A 17258-nucleotide genomic window follows, 5' to 3' on the forward strand; every position below is an offset into this window, starting at 1 on the left:
CGTCAGTGTTGGTGCCACGCCCTGCTGTGTGAACTTTTTTGTTCTTATCACGTGTCGTGTGCACAGGTGACTGGGTTCTCTTTCTCCCTCCCTCCTCTTTTTTTTTCTTTCTTTGCACGTGTGCCAAGACAAACAGAAAACACACCGCGGCGGTGCAGCCAGGCCGACCGGAAGTAGTGTTTCGGCGATCCCCACTTCCGGTGCACGTGACTCTGTCGACGACCAATCACAGGCATCGTTTTGTGCCGGCGGCGCCACGAAGAGAGAGAGAGCGCGTCGACGAGAACATTTCAACCAGACGAAACACGCGGTGGCTCAAACATGACCAGGGTTATATATCCTCTCGATCTTCAGGAAGGTTTTAGCTTAAAACTATACCGAAGAGCGTTCAATTTTTCGCTTGTGTAACCATTCATACCGTTATATGATAGTTGACGAGACACACTTGTTTGTTGTATGACTAGTCGAGTTAGCGATGTTCATTTCACCTCGTTGGCTGAGTTCTTCGCGGAGTGCGTCGGCTGAGTGCATGTCGCGGCGGCGACTTCCCGCGCGCATGCGCACGTGACTTCGCTGACACCATCAGAGAGCGCTAATGTTTCATTAAGAACATTAGCTGTGGGCTCACTCAAAAATGATTACAGTCTACGTTTTAGGCGTAGTAATGGCGACGGGAGTTTACCTCTAAATGTTTATCTGATGTCATTCACGGCTTACCACTGAGATCACTTTGGCACTGCCAAAGAAACAATGCCCCAAGCTTTTGTTTTCCTTATGTGTTTCTCAGCTGAACTTGCAGCGTACGATGCTGCCTGAACCAATACGAGTCGGAGACCAGGATACGTAATGAATATAAATAAGTAACCAGGAATGACGGCATCCACTGACGTCGAAGCTCAGATTTAAGGTACATTCAAAATAATGAACACCTACGTTGTTCCAAAATTGATTTAGTTGAACGCTTAAGGAAAGCAGTGGTGCGCAACTTTTATACGATATCTAGTTTGCGGTTATGCGACGTACCAGATACCAGAGTCGCTTGGGCACACACTCTAATGATGCATACAACAAATTATAAACAAACAACAGGAGGATTTTCGCAATTGGGTTCTTGCGCCAAAAGCACTACATCATCTATTTCACGATTCAGTGAAATTTTGTGGTTCTCATCCGTTTTAAAGGCGCGAGGTTCTACGCTACTAAGAGAACCGTGCATAACACACTGCGTAAACCTGACTGAAATCTTAGCTTAAATCTACAGCTATGGAGCGCCCTCTTCGAGGTCTATCAAAAGGGTAAGTCGTTATAGTGCGTTCATGAAGCTCATTTCGGCACGTGACTTCGCCTTACTGCGGTGTATTTGCAAGTGCGTAACAACGTATCTGTTTCCGCACGTAGTTATTGCCTAAACCTATCATCCTGCGTACTATAGACTAGGATGCCTGTCCAAAACGCGCCAAAACCTGAATCCACTTAGAGGGCGCAAATTTTCCTGGCATTCATCAAAGTTTGTGAGGCGCGCCTAACGCGGCAATACATTTTTTTTTCAGTGTGTCTCAACGATTATTTCTTGTAGCATGTGGACAGCAGACCACGCGGCGAAATTTGACCATTGCCTATAGCATCTACTGTTGTCGAAAACCTGGGAAGGCGGCGCCACTGCAGTAGCACAGCGGGTATTACGCATTTCGATGGGAGTGGGCAGGCATTGTGTAATGATACGCATAAGGGTGTGGCCTGACGAACGCGGTAGTGCCAGCGCTGGAAATAGGTCAACCGAAACGATTCAAAAAGATTATGACCATTCATCCATTTTACATTATTTTTGCTGCAAGAACGTCTCACGTATCGCCGTTATCTCTGGTCCTTAGGGGGGTGTATGAACTTTTCAACATCCTTTTTCGTGCCTCGACGGCGGTTAGTGCAGTCAAGCTCGTTATATTTCTACCTTTCTGCCCTTCTTTTCAAGGTCCCTGTATTCAGGCATACAGGGACCTTACTTCTTTCACGCCCTATGCGCCCTCTGGTGGAAGCGAGGTCACGTGCACGCGCAGGGCTGTTTCGTCGACCGGCGCCTGCCTTCATTTAAGCGTGCTCCCGGCGAACGCAAGCTACCCCGGTTGTATACTGGCACCTAGAGTCTGTCACACCTATACCACACGCAACACCACAACAAAACACGAACCAAGTCTTGCATAAACACACGAATGGAACAAAAGAAGTGCGCGTGCGATCTCAAGCAAATTCACACAGCAGGCAGCTGTGACTGAAGCGCGTTCTTCCGATTCACGCATGCGCAGCAGACATGGCGAGAACCACTCTGCCACGAAGAGTATTCAGCCGCGTCGAAACTATGCCAAGATTATCTATCCGCGCTTGTCTTTAGGTTCAAAGGGCCCGGGTTTTCTGCACCAGGTGAACACGTGGTCGACTCGAGCAAGCCACACTGGAATAGTGCCAAGGATGTACTGAATGCGCCGCTGTTTTAGAACGGCAATGATGTCAGGCTAAATTCACTAGCAAAAAAAGAAAAAAAAAACAAGTTTTTGTTAGCAAGGAAATAGAACTCAGTGACGATGCCTTAATGTAAGTGCGAAATGGCCAAAAGAAAAAGAATTTCTGTTGCTCAAGCAGGCTGGTGCAAAATGAACGTTAAACGAAAGGTTGGCGTTTTGTGGCGCAAAGGAATACCTCACCGTAAACGATGTAGCAGGCTAGGCATCTGTTAGACCTAGATCAGCTGCCTATCAACAGCGAAATGCCAAGCCTTCGGCAACATTTCTTTTATCGTGCCAAGACCTACGCAGTCGTAAAATTGCGATTAAGGTTAACGTCTTACAATTTCTTTTGAATATTACGTATCAATACAGCTTAAGTGTTATCTATTCATATCCTATTTGTGTTTAACCAACCATGGTTGGACGTGCCAAAAGAAACTAGCCTGCCTTCTTCAGGTAGGGCATACCCCTGTCCATGGTAGGGCTTTGCGAGAATTTGACGCGCAAAGGTGGTACGCGTACTTTTCGTTAATGTTTCGATACAGATGCACAACTTATTCTGCTTTTCACATCCAGATACGATGAGAGTGTCTCGCACGCTCGCCTAGCTTGAATCAGAAAGAGTGATTACCGCCGATGCCGCGCAGAAAAGGGAGCCGTTTGCTTCATGTCGACTGGATGGCAGAGCATAACGCACGACAATGGACGGAAGACGAGACTTAAGCTATACGTGTACTAAGAAGAAAGTTGTATTGCTTGATCAATGCGCTATTAGTGCGTTTACCCTCTTTCGTCTATGTTGTCTCCCATTATTTTACTTCATTTCCGAGTCAAACGTACAGTTTAGACCTAATAGTTCACGTGTTGCCGTTTACACAATATCGTCATTAGCCGCATGTATAGACAGGAACAGCAGCTCTGATGGCGTCGCTTTGCGGCACTGTAATCAACCACAAAACGTTAGATGCGTGTTCTTGTTCTACGTGAGTGTTCACGTCGAAAGGAAGCAACAAGAAAGTTTGTATACTTTCGCGAGACAGGGTGAATAAATGTCTCAATTTCGCACCTAGTCAGGTGCCTTACGGCTCCTAGACAGCCCTGACGTGAGACGCCAGGGTTACCTGGAAAATTAGGGCACGGCAGGGAGTGATAAAGTGCGGACACTGTGGTGGTTACTCCGCTGACGCCCATACCTTGTGGATCCGCCCCTCTCCAAAGATGTTCTTCGAGGCTTCCCTGATGAGAATGCCCTCGCCCCCCGCAACTCATGTTCACGAAGCTTACGATTCTGCCAATGGCTTTACACCAGCGGCTAAGTAAAACAAAGTCGGTAAATTGGAGTGACAGTTACGCGCAATTTGATTGCACTTATCATCAACACGATGGCGCCGCCAGCGTTGATTACGCGAACATTAATACTTATACGGTCAGGTTCAAGCTCTGTACTGCCGCCCTGTGGCTGACCACTTCGTTTGCCGTACGCATACATCCTCTGGTGCCGTATTTTTTAATGATACATATCATTTCACATTCTTTTCTCGCCGTTCGTCATTGACTCGGGCAATCGTCACGCCGTCGTTATCGCGGCAATCGTCCACTTGGCGCCGCACGATTGTACGAAAATGATTCGAAGCGCTGTTTCATTTCGTCATATACTGTCGGCGTGTATCTTCGGCTGTTCTTCTGCTAAGCGTAGCTAGCCTGAGACCGGGGGGGGGGGGGGGGGGGGTGCTATTTCATGGCACTGTCAAATTCCGCCACGTTGGCGTGTTTTGAGCCAATCGCAGAAGGCAAGATGGCGAATTCGACAACATGGCGGAATTTGGCAGTGTCTCGGTGGCTGCCAAGATGGCGACTCGCCGGCCTATACGGACGAAGCAGCTTCTTTAATAGGTCGTGTTGGCATCGCGCACCCCTGCTGATGGTTCCCTCTAACTAACGGTACCTCCTCGAGAAGCATGAAATGACCTAGCCACTACAGCCTTCAAAAGGCTGTTTTGGCTAAACAGACACGTCCCCCGTAAAGGTCTCCATGAGGCTAATTGTTCGACGGAAAAGCAACTAAATTGTTCCGAATTACCATCTAACGTTGGAATCCACAGATCACCAGTAAACGTCGATCAAAAGCTAATTCCGTGTTCCCTGTCATATTGCACACGAATACATTTGACTGGTTTCTACGATGCTCCAAATCGAGTAGCAGCGGCGCGCAGCCTTCTCAATATTGGAAGCAGAAACAGCCGGGCATAGCCGAACGTTAAGCTGCTCTCAGAGCAATCTGAGTAGCTACGTGATTGAGATGCGAACGGGAGTGCTCTAGAATGCTCGAGAGCGACCAGTAGAATGTACGATAACGCAAACAAATCTCGAAATTCATGCTTTTCCCGTATTTTGGGCACCAATAGCGACCACTGACGTCATGGCCACCACCTATCGGTGGCGTTGGCAGCAGATGCCTACTAAGTGCGGAAATCGCCAGATTCTGAGGCAAATTCCGCGTTATAGAAGAAGAGCATAAGGTGCTGTATTTTGCGAAGATTCCTTAAATTTTTCATTAGTAATTTATCGTCGTCTGTCGCGCGAGTAGCCGATGCGCGGCGGCGTCTGAGCCAATGACGAAGGCCGATAAGAATGTGAAATGAAATGTATCGTTAGAAAACGTGGCGTTAGAACACATACTCCGCACGCTTGCGAGCGAGCTGTGACGCACATCTGCCCTTCTATGGTGTTGAAGCCAGACGAGTACCAACGTCAGGGCCGGCAACTGTTGCACAATTTTGCTTACTAGCGCGAGCGTAGTACGTTTACTCTGAAGAAAACAATGCACAGCGAGATAGTTGCCACCTCGAGTTCAGCAATTTCGTGTTTACCTTAAGACGGCGAACGCATTCGACATGAACAGAGGCAACGTCCTGACATGGTCCCAAAGTGTCTTAAAGTGGTAAGTAGGCTTACAATCAGCTCTGAAACGAATAGATTCGGCTTTCGTGTGAGGCACTGTCTACAAGAACGCCGGCTTTTAGGAACGGTGCAGTGGTAGAGTTTGGTGGTGAAGTCATTTCTTTGCATGCTTTTGTAGCAGACGTAAGAAAGCAGGTACCGATTTGTTTGCCTGTAGTCCTTGTGTCCATTGTCTTGCGATCAGCCTTTACCATCCGTCGACGCCAATGATTCTTGAGCTTGCTGGGGTAATCGCGTAGACGTAAAGTCAGGCACTAACCACTGCTGCCATAGTGCGACCTTAAATCGTTCGTTCTCAGCAGTACGTGTTAATTTAACTCAAACACGTGCACTGCAGGTCCAGTGCATTCGATTGTTGCGTTGAATTGCGTAAGCTTACATGTTCTACTAACTATTGTTTATGAAGCCACAGTATCCTAAAAGCATCTAAACGTAGTTGTCTACTCAGGAAAGATCTGCATCACGTTTCAATCGCTTTTCTTATTTTTTTTACAACCTGAAAAGGATCGTTGAAGGTTATGACGTACGTGACGCAGCGATTTGTACGCGAAAACGGTGCCAGGGTAAGATTCCCGTTGAAAGGTGTGTTACATGTGTGCAACTAGCGAAGGCAAAGCAAACCTGACTTTGAGCTCTAAAAAAAAAAAAAGAGACCGAAAAAAATATTTTCGATTTGCATAGGTGCTGGAAATTTATTTGCTAAGGGTCTTACCAAAGCAACATTGCATGAGGGGTTGCGAGTTACAAACTGCGGTTACATAATGTGGCTTCGAAAGTTTTATTTTGTGTGCTTGAGGTCCACTGATATGTAAAATCACCCAGTTGTGCTTCTAAAAAAAGATATGGTAATATTAAGGCTGGGACTTCCCAGCTGATAAAATAATCATAGATAATGCAATTCAAAAGCACTTAACATCATTCGCGTAAGATGTATGCGAGAAGTGGCTAAGTGATCAAGGAAAGAATAATCTGAATCATTCCATAATTGCATTCCATTTTATAGCATCGAAAATTTGGCTCAACATGTATGGAACAATCGATTCACCCGATTACTTTTCGTGGATAAATCTGCATATGAAAGCTGTAATTCGAGCATTCCAGTTGTGTACGAAATCTCCGACGGTTGCTGACAACTTTTCATATAGCAGTATTTTGATGTCGAGAGCGTGAACTATTGTTGTTCGATTAGATTTGTTATCGTTTGCCGATCTGACGACACCGTTTTGAGATAGCTTGAATTGAATAAATTGTATATCAGCATATCTATCCACAACTTTTAAGCTGCATTGCTTGAAGAAGCTTGGCGGTGGAATATTGAGGTCAACATGACCAACTGGCCGTATCTTGTTTAGCGTTTCTCCCTGAAACAAAACAGAAAAAAAAAACGTTGCACACATTGCATGCTGCATACAAACCGTACACTGCGTCCAGATTTGGTTTACGTTAACGCCTAATCTCACACCTAGAACTTTGCTACATTCTAAATTTAGGACCATGGTGCTCGCCGTCTCCTTTCTTCTAGCAAGCAGATACTGTCACGGTGGGTAACAGAAAGATGTGATCGTGCACAGCAGTAATGCCCTGTGGCATGGATTCACGACAAGTGATTTTTTTTTTTTTTGCTATCATCCGAAGGCGCCGTGTGTGCAACAAATTACAAAGCGGCGCATTTGTAGGAACACTTGCTACTTCAGTATGGTTAAAAAATCCATCGGTGTAGGCGGCGCCAATGTGTTTATTTTGACGGAAACGTTAAAGTTACAAGAGATAGCGAGAACCATTGCCTTCCTTCGTTCGGTGCAATTCTTTTTGGATGGTCTGCCTGCTAATCTCGTCGACAACACATGTTCGATGCTGTCAGCATATTGAAACTGACGTTGCCACGAATGCTTACGTCGCGTCATCGCTGTGATGTCGGCCCACCCGCAATGTTAATGGGTCAGGTGACCGCCACTAACCGGCTCACACACGACATAAATCGACTTTGTAAAAAGGCGTGGTTGAAAGCGTTGAACACTGTTACGGTTTTGGGGGAGAAATGCGGTTGCCTATACATTGGCGTGTCCTTTATTGGGTGCGAGTTGTTGTTTTGTGGGCTGCAACATCAGTGAGTTCGTGTCGCCAATAGCTCTGATCGCTTGCGTCGTAACCTTTATTTGTTAGCAACGGCGCACATCTTGTACCACGTAAGCGGAGACCCTCTCTTTCTGCGTTGTAGAAAAACAAAAATGAGGTGAAAGTGAAGAGAGGGAGTGCTAACTTGTTACTCGATGGCGGTGAACTCGTATTGCATAAATGCATACGGAACACTAACCATAATTACACACTGGTTGCATTGCACAAATGGACACTAAAGAGGAAAAAGTAACTTACTAAAGTAGGCTGTATCACTACTTCTGTGTTACCACGAGAGGAAGCATGGTGATCCAGAAAATACGCGAGAGCAAATGCAGGGCGTGACGCACGTTGAAGTTTTCGCATCAGCTCGGTGCGTTGTCATGTACTTGTTTGACAGCCTGCACACCAGCCTTAGTTATTGTTCGCCACTAAAAAATGACCACATTGTATTTCAAAATGAATCCAAGGATGAATCTAGCCGGTTCGAGAAGCTTTAGTCTGTCAATTTATCGAAATGGTCCATATACGAGAAAATACTTTGAAATCGGTGACTTCACAATGCTGTAACGGTGTTAAGGTTCCGGCGGTGATACTAGAAAGGAAAGAAGAAGAAAGAAAGGAAAACTCTGGCTTGGCTTGCATTTTTTAAATTAATAATGTAATTTATTCCATGAAATATTTGACAAAAGTTTTCAATTAAAACTTTACCAGTTTAAACTGATTAACGTTGATTTTTCGTGTCCCTTTAAGGTGCGAGTGCAAACTGGGCTGACGACGACATTTTTTTGTACGCATGCGCAGTTACGCCCCTGGAGAAAGAATGAGTGCGGATGCTACTATGGTCTGTTTGTATTTACATAGTGTGGTACTGCAGTGGAAGCTACATTCAAGTCAGGGCCGCGATCGTGCTTTACTTCTGATTTACGTCTGCTTTGCGTCTGCTCACTTTCGAGCATCGAAGCCCACCTCGTAGCTTCCATTACAGAGCTGCATTATTTTGAAGTTTCGTGCGGTTTAATCACATTTTGATCTTGTGGGCAACGATTGAAGGCGTTGTAGTTCTCTCTATGCGCTTGACTGCCACGCACACTGATGAAACAAGCTCGGCATTCGCCGAGTACCCACTACTTGTCCGGTATAGTCAAACAAGAGCGATGCAATTTCTGGCGGCCTAGTTTTTGACAGTATGGTGGCGCCATGCCTCGTGTTAAAAAAATGTTCGTTGCCCATCGCGGACGCAGACGATGGGAGCAGACGACACTGGTGATTGCTGAATCGCTGTCTCGCTCTGTCCGAAATAATTCGGCTCAACGAGAACGGTGGCGGAACATTAATCGCACGAACTCTGTGGAGCACATATCGATAAATAAAACAGACAAAAAGTAATAACGATAATGATTTCTTTTCTTTGTTTTCTTAAAGACCTTTACTCCCGGTTTCTGCAGCCCGTGTCAAGTTGCCAACCTCGAGAGAGTAGTTGCGAGGTTTCTCTGTGCAATACCACGTTGCTACACTGGCGCTCTTAATGTGCTGGATGCGAGAAAATCACATCAACAATCTGACAAGTATTTTTAATGTAAGTAAATGCGAGCCTGCCGTCTTACAATCCTCGCTTTTAGCAGGCACATTACTGCGCCAAATATGCGCATAATATTGCGTATGCTGATGCCGAAACGGACCGTTTGCCAGCAGCTGATCAGAGAGCACGAATAGGCAATTAAAAAAAAAAAAGGCGCATGAGAACACATGTCTGAAGAACAGGAGGACTACTTGTGAGTGCCTGAGAGTGTGTGTGGTGTGTGACTGCTGTTCACGTGAGAATGTGCCCGTGTTCTCATCGTCTGCTTTTTACGCATGCTTCTAATCTGCGAACACTAGTTTCGGAATCACGATCCTCCAAACTAGCAGACGCCACCCAAGTTGACAGACGTATCAGGCCTAACTTCTGCGATAAGGGTTGCGAGAGACCGTCGCAGAAGACAGAGAAGAACCAAAAATGTGGTAAAACATAAAAAAAAACAGGATATGACGACAGACAGATTACTTTACCGGTATTTTAAGAGTCCATCGTATTTGAATGTGTTCTTTTTCTTCTAGTCGTTGCGTAATAGACAACGCTCAATGGCTTCCTTTAATTAACCTCGAACATAACCATAGCTTTCTACCTTTCTTTCTTCCTTTGGTTATAATCGGCATTGCGAGTTTGGCTTGTTGGCTTATACACTAAAGGGAAGCAGAACATGGAGAACCATGCCACTGGTTTTACAATGTTCAGTTTCTTGCGTCTCACTGTTTATTTTTTTCGCGCCGTTTCGCAAAAGAAAATAAAGAAAGACCACTTCAACATCTATTAGTGACAGAGCTGGTTTTAGGGGTTTTCGAGTGCAACACCAGTGTCGTACGCGTTCCTGTCTGGACGGGCCGTGCGTCGACGGTGTCCGGTGAAGTTGTGCCAAATCAGTGACGCGACTCGGACGTTTATTACAGAGAAAGGTTTAAGCGTGTTTGTTGTTCATGGGGAATTGGATCAACACCCTTCTTTCACTGTCTGACTGATGTATTGTTTTATTTATAAAGAAAACAAAAGAAAACAAGTACAAAAACCTCTGCCTCTGGTTGTCTCATTTCTCTCGCAAATCCGGTAAATCCGTATCTTGAAATCCGCGACCTCACACTGGCGTGCCGGCGCTGTGGTTGGGGAGTGAAGTTCAAAAAAAAAAAAAAGAGTGAAGTTAGGCCTTCAATTTCTCTGTAGTTTGGTTAATACTGTAGAAAAATTGAAGGCCGGACTTCACTTCTTGTGAAGTAAATCAAAATGAATGAAAGTGAAGTTTTTAAGAAGAATACCTAAACAGTCTAAACCAATTTAGTTTATCTACCCAATGCCCGTTTAAGAGGAAGTTTTGCCCCGAACGTTTCAATGTTTTCTATGTAAATGAATGAGAACGAAGAAGTTGTTTTGCACAATATTCACAGCGCCGAATTTGATTGCTTGCTGCTATAAATGAAATTATTGCTGCATTTGCAAGAAACAAAAGGCCTCTCAACATTTCCGAGTAGTTCAATTATTTCGGTAATAAATTAGTAAAGATTCCCGATATCAGAAAATTTCAAGAGTTAAAGCATCAAGTTTACAACTCCATAGCAGAAATAAATATAAAAAAAACAATCACAACTGTGCAAACTGCACCAGTTTGTAGACGTAAAGCCGACAACTTTGTTGCGTTATACAGAGAGGGCTTAATTACACCACTCATTTGAGAGCATGACTTTTGGAGAGCACACGTAAACAATATAAAAATTTACGTAAGCCGTAAACTAACAAAATTCCTTTGTCTGCGTTAGACGATCAAACATACATATTCTAAAGAATTGAGATCCCGGATTATAGTGGACAGTTAGAGGGTTTGAAACTTTATGCTCGCACTACTTATATTAAATTGCCCGTTTCACCAATGCCTCGAATTTGTAGTTTACAAATTTTCAGCAGTCTCTGAAAAAAGTTCATTGCTTAAATCAAGCTTCTGCTTCCAAAAACCAGTAGAGTTAAACTTTCTCTCTTAAATGCAACAAATTTCATTCAGATCGGTTGATCAGTTGCGTTTCGAGAGCACTCTTACGTTCCACCTGTGTTTGAGTAGGAAAATGAGACGTTGACTTCGAGCTGAAACCATTAACATCTATTAGCGCAATGACAAGTCTAAGCAGTGCTTGAAGTGCCACATCCATGTTTTACTACGGGCCAGGTAAAATGAGTGCATTGGTGTAAATTTTTACATGGGAGCATTTTGCTTCCTATCACGTCTAATACCTCTCTGAGAAAGGCAAACTTAGTGTTACTTTGAGGGAGTAAACTTCATCGTTAGTGTTATTCGCAGGCTGTCACTCGAAAAAAAGTTTCGTGAATCTCGCTGAAGGAAGAGCTGACTAGGCGAGTGGGTTCAACAAACTCAATGCGCCGTGTCAAAGTGAGTAGCTTAAATGGAAGTGCTTCAAAAATAATATGACAGTCATGGTCAGCAGTAATTCTCTAAGCACTCTTTTTTTTTAATTCGGGATGTTATAAGCCTTCCCATGCCATGAAAACTGCCAATGAAAACCATCGACATTTCAACACTCTCTGCACTTCACTTCCAAACGAGCAGTGCGTAGCTCAGGTGTTTGATGCAGTGCTGTCTTGTCTTGGGCTGGGATAATTTAACATGTCATTTTTAAGATGTTGTCTAAAATAACAAATGCATAATGTATTCCACATAACACTTTGCTTTCCCATCTAGCAGCGCGCCGCCAATGTTCACTAGCTCACTCAAAGTGTCGCCAAATTTGCTTGTGTGACTGCCCAGGGTACTTACCTATGAGTACGCGATTCCCATGGTAGATACCTTGAGTGCGAGTAACGCGTTTTATGTGAAAGAGTCTTTAGCACAAGCGCAACTGCCCTCTATTTGAAGAAGGGCGGCAGGTTGCCAAGGGGACCGAAACTCAAACAGTCGTACCAAAATTGTCATGGTCATGGTCCAGGGACCAAGCCCGGGACCTTGGGGACTCCAGTACCGGCGCAGATGAGTTTTCTTCTTCGAGGTCATGACTTCAGGACGTGAGCTGTTCAGCTAATCAGCCTGCTAGCCTTTGCGCGTTCTTCGTACCTCGACGTCGTAAATAATGAATGAGCGGCTTGGCGACATGTAGGCGTGAGAATAGGGGTAATTGGAGATCGCAGGGAGTCCTGCAGTGAACATAAATATAGGCTGATGATGATCATGATGAGTGCAATAGGATAATAGAGTGTACCTCTTCACCGTTGCGTAATGATCAGGTCTTGCTTCACAAGCAACAAGTCACTTTATTCAAAGAAAAAGAAAAGACTGCATCAAGCCCCCTGAAGAAACTCTTCAGGCAATGGTGATATTGTTTCCACAAGGTCAACGTCTGCATCCTGGCATGTGGACAACTGATTGCCTTTAGCGATGACTGGAAAGCCCAGTTAAAATAGGACAATACATTAGATGTGTGCTTATATTAAACGTTTCATGAGAACTGGGTGTTGGTACCCTCTGTGCTTCCTCCAAGGTGACCAGCGAGACATTATGACCATTCAGAAGGCCGCATACACAATGACCACTGAGTATAACGAGGGAAGTTCGGGCCTACCGCAGAGGGGGGCCATCTTTCCACTCTTTTCCGCCAGCACTACGTTAAATTAGTTAAGTGGTACTTCGAACTGTGTAACAATGTTGACGTTTACTGGATCTATGCCTTCGATCTCCACTCAACAAAAAAATGTCACAGTTTCGCCCTAAGGGCGAAGCAATGAATGCGATAGCAACACAGCAATGTCATAAGAAGTAAGGTGAGCGGCTTTGGTAGCAACAACACGCAGAACTGTTGTCGACGCCATCGGCGTTTTGCCCGCGTTAGCTCAAAATGCGTGCGGCGTTGGTGACTGTTGCTGGAGCCTCTGATATAAATAGGCACTTGGTGCCGCAGCTAAACGTCGCCTCCCTTCCCTCCCCCTCCCCCACGGCCTCTCGCGCGTCCGAAGAAGGCGCGTTTGCTCTACATATATGGTGATTGTAAAGGAGAAAAGAGACGCCTACTTCTGCAGCCCTTAAGCGAGCACGGCGCAGAACGCGCGTTTGTTCTCCGCCGTGCGTTCACTCCCCGTGAAAGACGCGCCCCTCGCGCCCTTTCACTCGCACATACAGCGTTCGGCGCGCGGCGACGATTTCATCTCCAAATGACGTCATACGGAACCTCACGGCGACGGCGACGCCGACGGCGACGGCGACGCCGACGGCAGAAATCTGCTTTTGAGTGTCCATATAATTGCTATCGCAATAAAATGCTTCTGGTCTTCTGTACGGTTAAGATTTCGCAAACGATCCAGCGCGCGCGCGCGCGCGCGCGCGCGCGCGTGTGTGTGTGTGTGTGTGTGTGTGTGTGTGTGTGTGTGTGTGTGTGTGTGTGTGTGTGTTGTGTTTGTGTTTGTGTTTGTGTTTGTGTTTGTGTTATGCGTTGTATGCGTGATGCGTGCATGCTTGTGCGCACATTCGTGTGCGGGCATCTTTGAGTTCGGGTTCGTGTATTTGTGCATGCGTCTGCGTTATTGTGCCCCATTTCGGTGCGTTTTCTCCTGTTGTGCATATGTGTCTTTTCTTTTGCTAGACCCTTCGTCTCGAATAGCCTGCACAGCTTTGCGACGAGGCTCAAGTCTCCAGTTTGTGCGTTAAAACCAGCTCCTACCTTTCGCTTTCGTGGCCTTTTTTTTTTTTTTTTGTTACTTAGCTCCCTCCTGTTTTATCTGCCACGAACACTTCATCTCTTCGGTGCGCTGACATCTAGAAAACGCTCACGAAACAGCGGCAAGCAGCACAGGCGCGCATAGCTAAGACCACTTCAAGATGATCCACATGAACGCGTCGGAAAGGCATTGCTATAGCGCTGCACTGACTGCAGCAGTGGCACTGCTAGCCTTTTGCTCACATAGAAAGAGGCCGTGACTGCCGACAACCACAGCCTCCCTGAGCCGACAATGAGCTCGCGGACGATAAAAAAACTGTCGCAGCAATATCGGTGCCTTTCTTGGGAGTTACGCAATAGGCTGCATCAAAGTTCCCTTCACTTTCCTGTAAAAAAGAGACAGAAAGAGACGCCATTTGTTGGTTCCTGTTGCCGTCCTTCACTCAAGAGCACAGGTGCACACTTCAGTATAACAGAAAGGCGAACTGCACAGAATGATGGTGAAAGCGAGCTCACAGGGAATTAGCGACGGAAATTACTGCGCGGTAGAAATGCGATTGCTTGAAGTTTCATTTTTCACAGAGTACAATCAGCATGTTTATGTGATACTGAGCAGGTTAGCACTTGCCGCAGCGTGAGTTGTGGACTCCTGCTGCTGTTCGCCATCCGGAGGGGTTATTCTGGACATAATTCAAACTCCGCCATATTGTCTAATTCTGCGATGGCGGTGTCTTGAGCTAATTATAGAGAGGCCGTAGCAGCCCCACGAGTCTGTCGGAACAGTCCAGATGGCGAATTCGACAATATGACGCTATTTTGCCAGTACAATGTCCAGAACACCACCGCAGGAAGGCGGCATGGCCTGCTGCATCGTAGCACAGCGCTGTTTGCAGCTCACGTCGACTCCTGTATAGGGTGATTAAGTGTTATCGACGGTGCGTGTTTGAGCGGCATGTTCGGAAACGTCGACTGAAAAGCTGCTGTGTCACAACTTGACAGGGCGCGTTTACGCGCTACCGATCAGTTTTTCGTTATATTTAAACAATCCACAGCTCACGCTCTGAAACGTTTCATGCTTCTCACATTGTATACAAACAGTAACGAGAGATATTTCCTTCTGCGACATGTTAGCGTGCGCCAGAGGAAATTGAGAAAAAAAAATGCCCACGAGAAAGACGAAAGCGTAGGGACTGGACAGTCAGTCCCCTTTTTTTTTTTTTTTTTTAGACCGCAGCAGTTACACCTTCTGGGGTCACTGATGCATCGATACTCCGAAAAGGCGTGATTACGCACGCACGACGTTCTGCATCTCCACTGGCGAGGTCCTTGACCAGCTCTCGCTTTCGCGTGCCCACAGCAACAGCATGCAGCGGGACTCGGCTGTGCACGTAGGTTTCCGACGAGTCCTCGCGGTAGCGCGAACTCGGGGTCAGCCACGTACGTGGCTCGACGGTCACCGCCCGATGATCTGCGGCTCGTCGTGCAGATCGGGGAGTCCCTTGCGTTTGCGCGAGCAAACGATAAAGGTGAGGCCGATGACGATGTACATGCTGAAGGTGATCCAGGCGAAGTAGTAGGAGAAGCCGAAGTTCCAGCGGCAACCCTTCGGCAGCCGGGAGGTCAGGTAGCGCTGCTCGTAGGTGGCCGAGTTGTTCTCCACCTCCATGACCACCATCATGACGCCGGCTGCGACGGGTGAAAAAAAAAAAAGCGTTGGCGATTACAATATCGCTGCCGCTCTGCCGGTCGCTTGCAACACTGTCATCATAAAACTCGCGCTGCTAGACTAAACCCACGGCACGAGAAACACTTCCCCCGATGCTCTGCGTTCAGGATAAACGAGCAGCAGCGCTCGGCTTACACCTGCCAGAAGAACTGCGCAACATAATAATACCTAACAAACGACGACCACCCGCCAGTCGGGCGTACAGAGGTACACCTATTTATTCAAAAGTTGCCTCTGGGCAAAATTTGAGACTGAGCCGCGTTTGCCGGGCATGAGTCACTCTTTTTATCAGTACAGGTCAAACTATATATACTTACAAAATTAAGAAAACTGGCACATTTTGACCTGTGCCAACGTCATTGAATCATTTGTGGTAGGTGTGCGTGCGCGCGCTCGTGTGTCTGTACGTGCGCGTGTACAGTCGGTGTAAAAAATTGTGGAAAATAAAGTTGAACTCGACCGCAAAGCCTGGCCACATAGTCTCAAATTCAGAGTTGCAGTTTGCAGTAGTTTACGTTACCGGCACATTATATTCAATTAGGAAGCTGCATGCTTCAACACAGCAGAAATTCATAATTTTCAAGAAACACGTGTCCCGTATACATTCGACGCCGACTGTACGGTGTGTGTGTGTGTGTGTGTGTGTGTGTGTGTGTGTGTGTGTGTGTGTGTGTGTGTGTGTGTGTGTGTGTGTGTGTGTGTGTGTGTGTGTGTGTGTGTGTGTGTCCGAGCGTGTCCGTGAACCGGTCATACTATTTGGCTTCCGTCACTCCAGCCCTTCAAGTAGTGTGGTAAGTTTATATCGAAATACCTACATGTACACCCGGCCACAAAATATTACGGAACATGACATCTGAGAAAAAGCTGAATATCTTCCGCAGCCTCACAACACAGCCTGGTATTTGCATTTCGGGCCTCGACTAGAATATGGCAACATTGTCGTATACCTTACTTACATTACTGCTGATAACATCACACGACCTGTATTCTTGTTTTCATTTTTCTTCTGCCCACCTTCTAGGGCTTTCTAGTGCCTTCTTATCGTATACTGTTTTACTGGCTACTGCTACAGACTGCTCGGGAATTGAACGTTTTCTGAGATCCCGAGATCCGTAAACGTTTGTGACCGGGTGTACATGTGTCTCTCTCTTTCATGTGCACAGGACGTTGTCCACGAACAAAAAGAAAAAAAAAAAGGCAAACGAGAAAGGCGCCACAGAGTTCGTCTCTCTGACTTCCTCTCCGCAGATGGGACACCGGCGGCAGCGAAATCACCGGCCAGAGCGCCGCACTGTCGGCGCCGAGTATTTGTCAATGCCTCGGGGTTACGCCGCTGCCGAGTGGTTCTGAGCAAACGGGGCCTGGCATCATTCGAGGCCAACCACGTGTACTGGACGAGGGCCAATTCTCGGTGTCGCTTTCTCTTTCGATGCGGCAGTGAAATAGGCAGGAATCCCTTGCACCGCAGCCTCGCGGCAAGATCATTGGGCGTGCCTTCTGGTACAGCGCTGAAGCCTCAAGAGAGAGAGAGAGAGAGAGACAGAAGAAAGGGGAAAGGCAGGGAGGTTAACCAGATGGGAAGATCCGGTTTGCTACCCTACGCTGGGGAGAGAGGAGAGGGGGGTAAAGTGACAGCAAAGTAGAAATAAAGTAAGAAGCGCAGACACAATCACAATTGGTCACAGGTGGCACAGCATAGTAGCACTTGCAGCACT

The 17258-nt window shown here is 46.4% G+C and overlaps 1 protein-coding gene across 1 annotated transcript in view; it reads right to left on the bottom strand.

The window, feature by feature from the left end:
- Window positions 1-13599: 13599 nt before the first annotated feature.
- Window positions 13600-17258, bottom strand: part of LOC119452890 (uncharacterized) — a 62417-nt gene continuing 58758 nt past the window's right edge. The window contains exon 5 of the mRNA XM_037714841.2: window positions 13600-15503. Coding sequence (XP_037570769.1) covers window positions 15271-15503 — 233 coding nt within the window. The 3' untranslated portion in view covers window positions 13600-15270. The remainder of the gene's footprint in view (window positions 15504-17258) is intronic.

This window comes from Dermacentor silvarum, chromosome 5, assembly GCF_013339745.2.
Source record: "Dermacentor silvarum isolate Dsil-2018 chromosome 5, BIME_Dsil_1.4, whole genome shotgun sequence".
NCBI lineage: Eukaryota > Metazoa > Arthropoda > Arachnida > Ixodida > Ixodidae > Dermacentor > Dermacentor silvarum.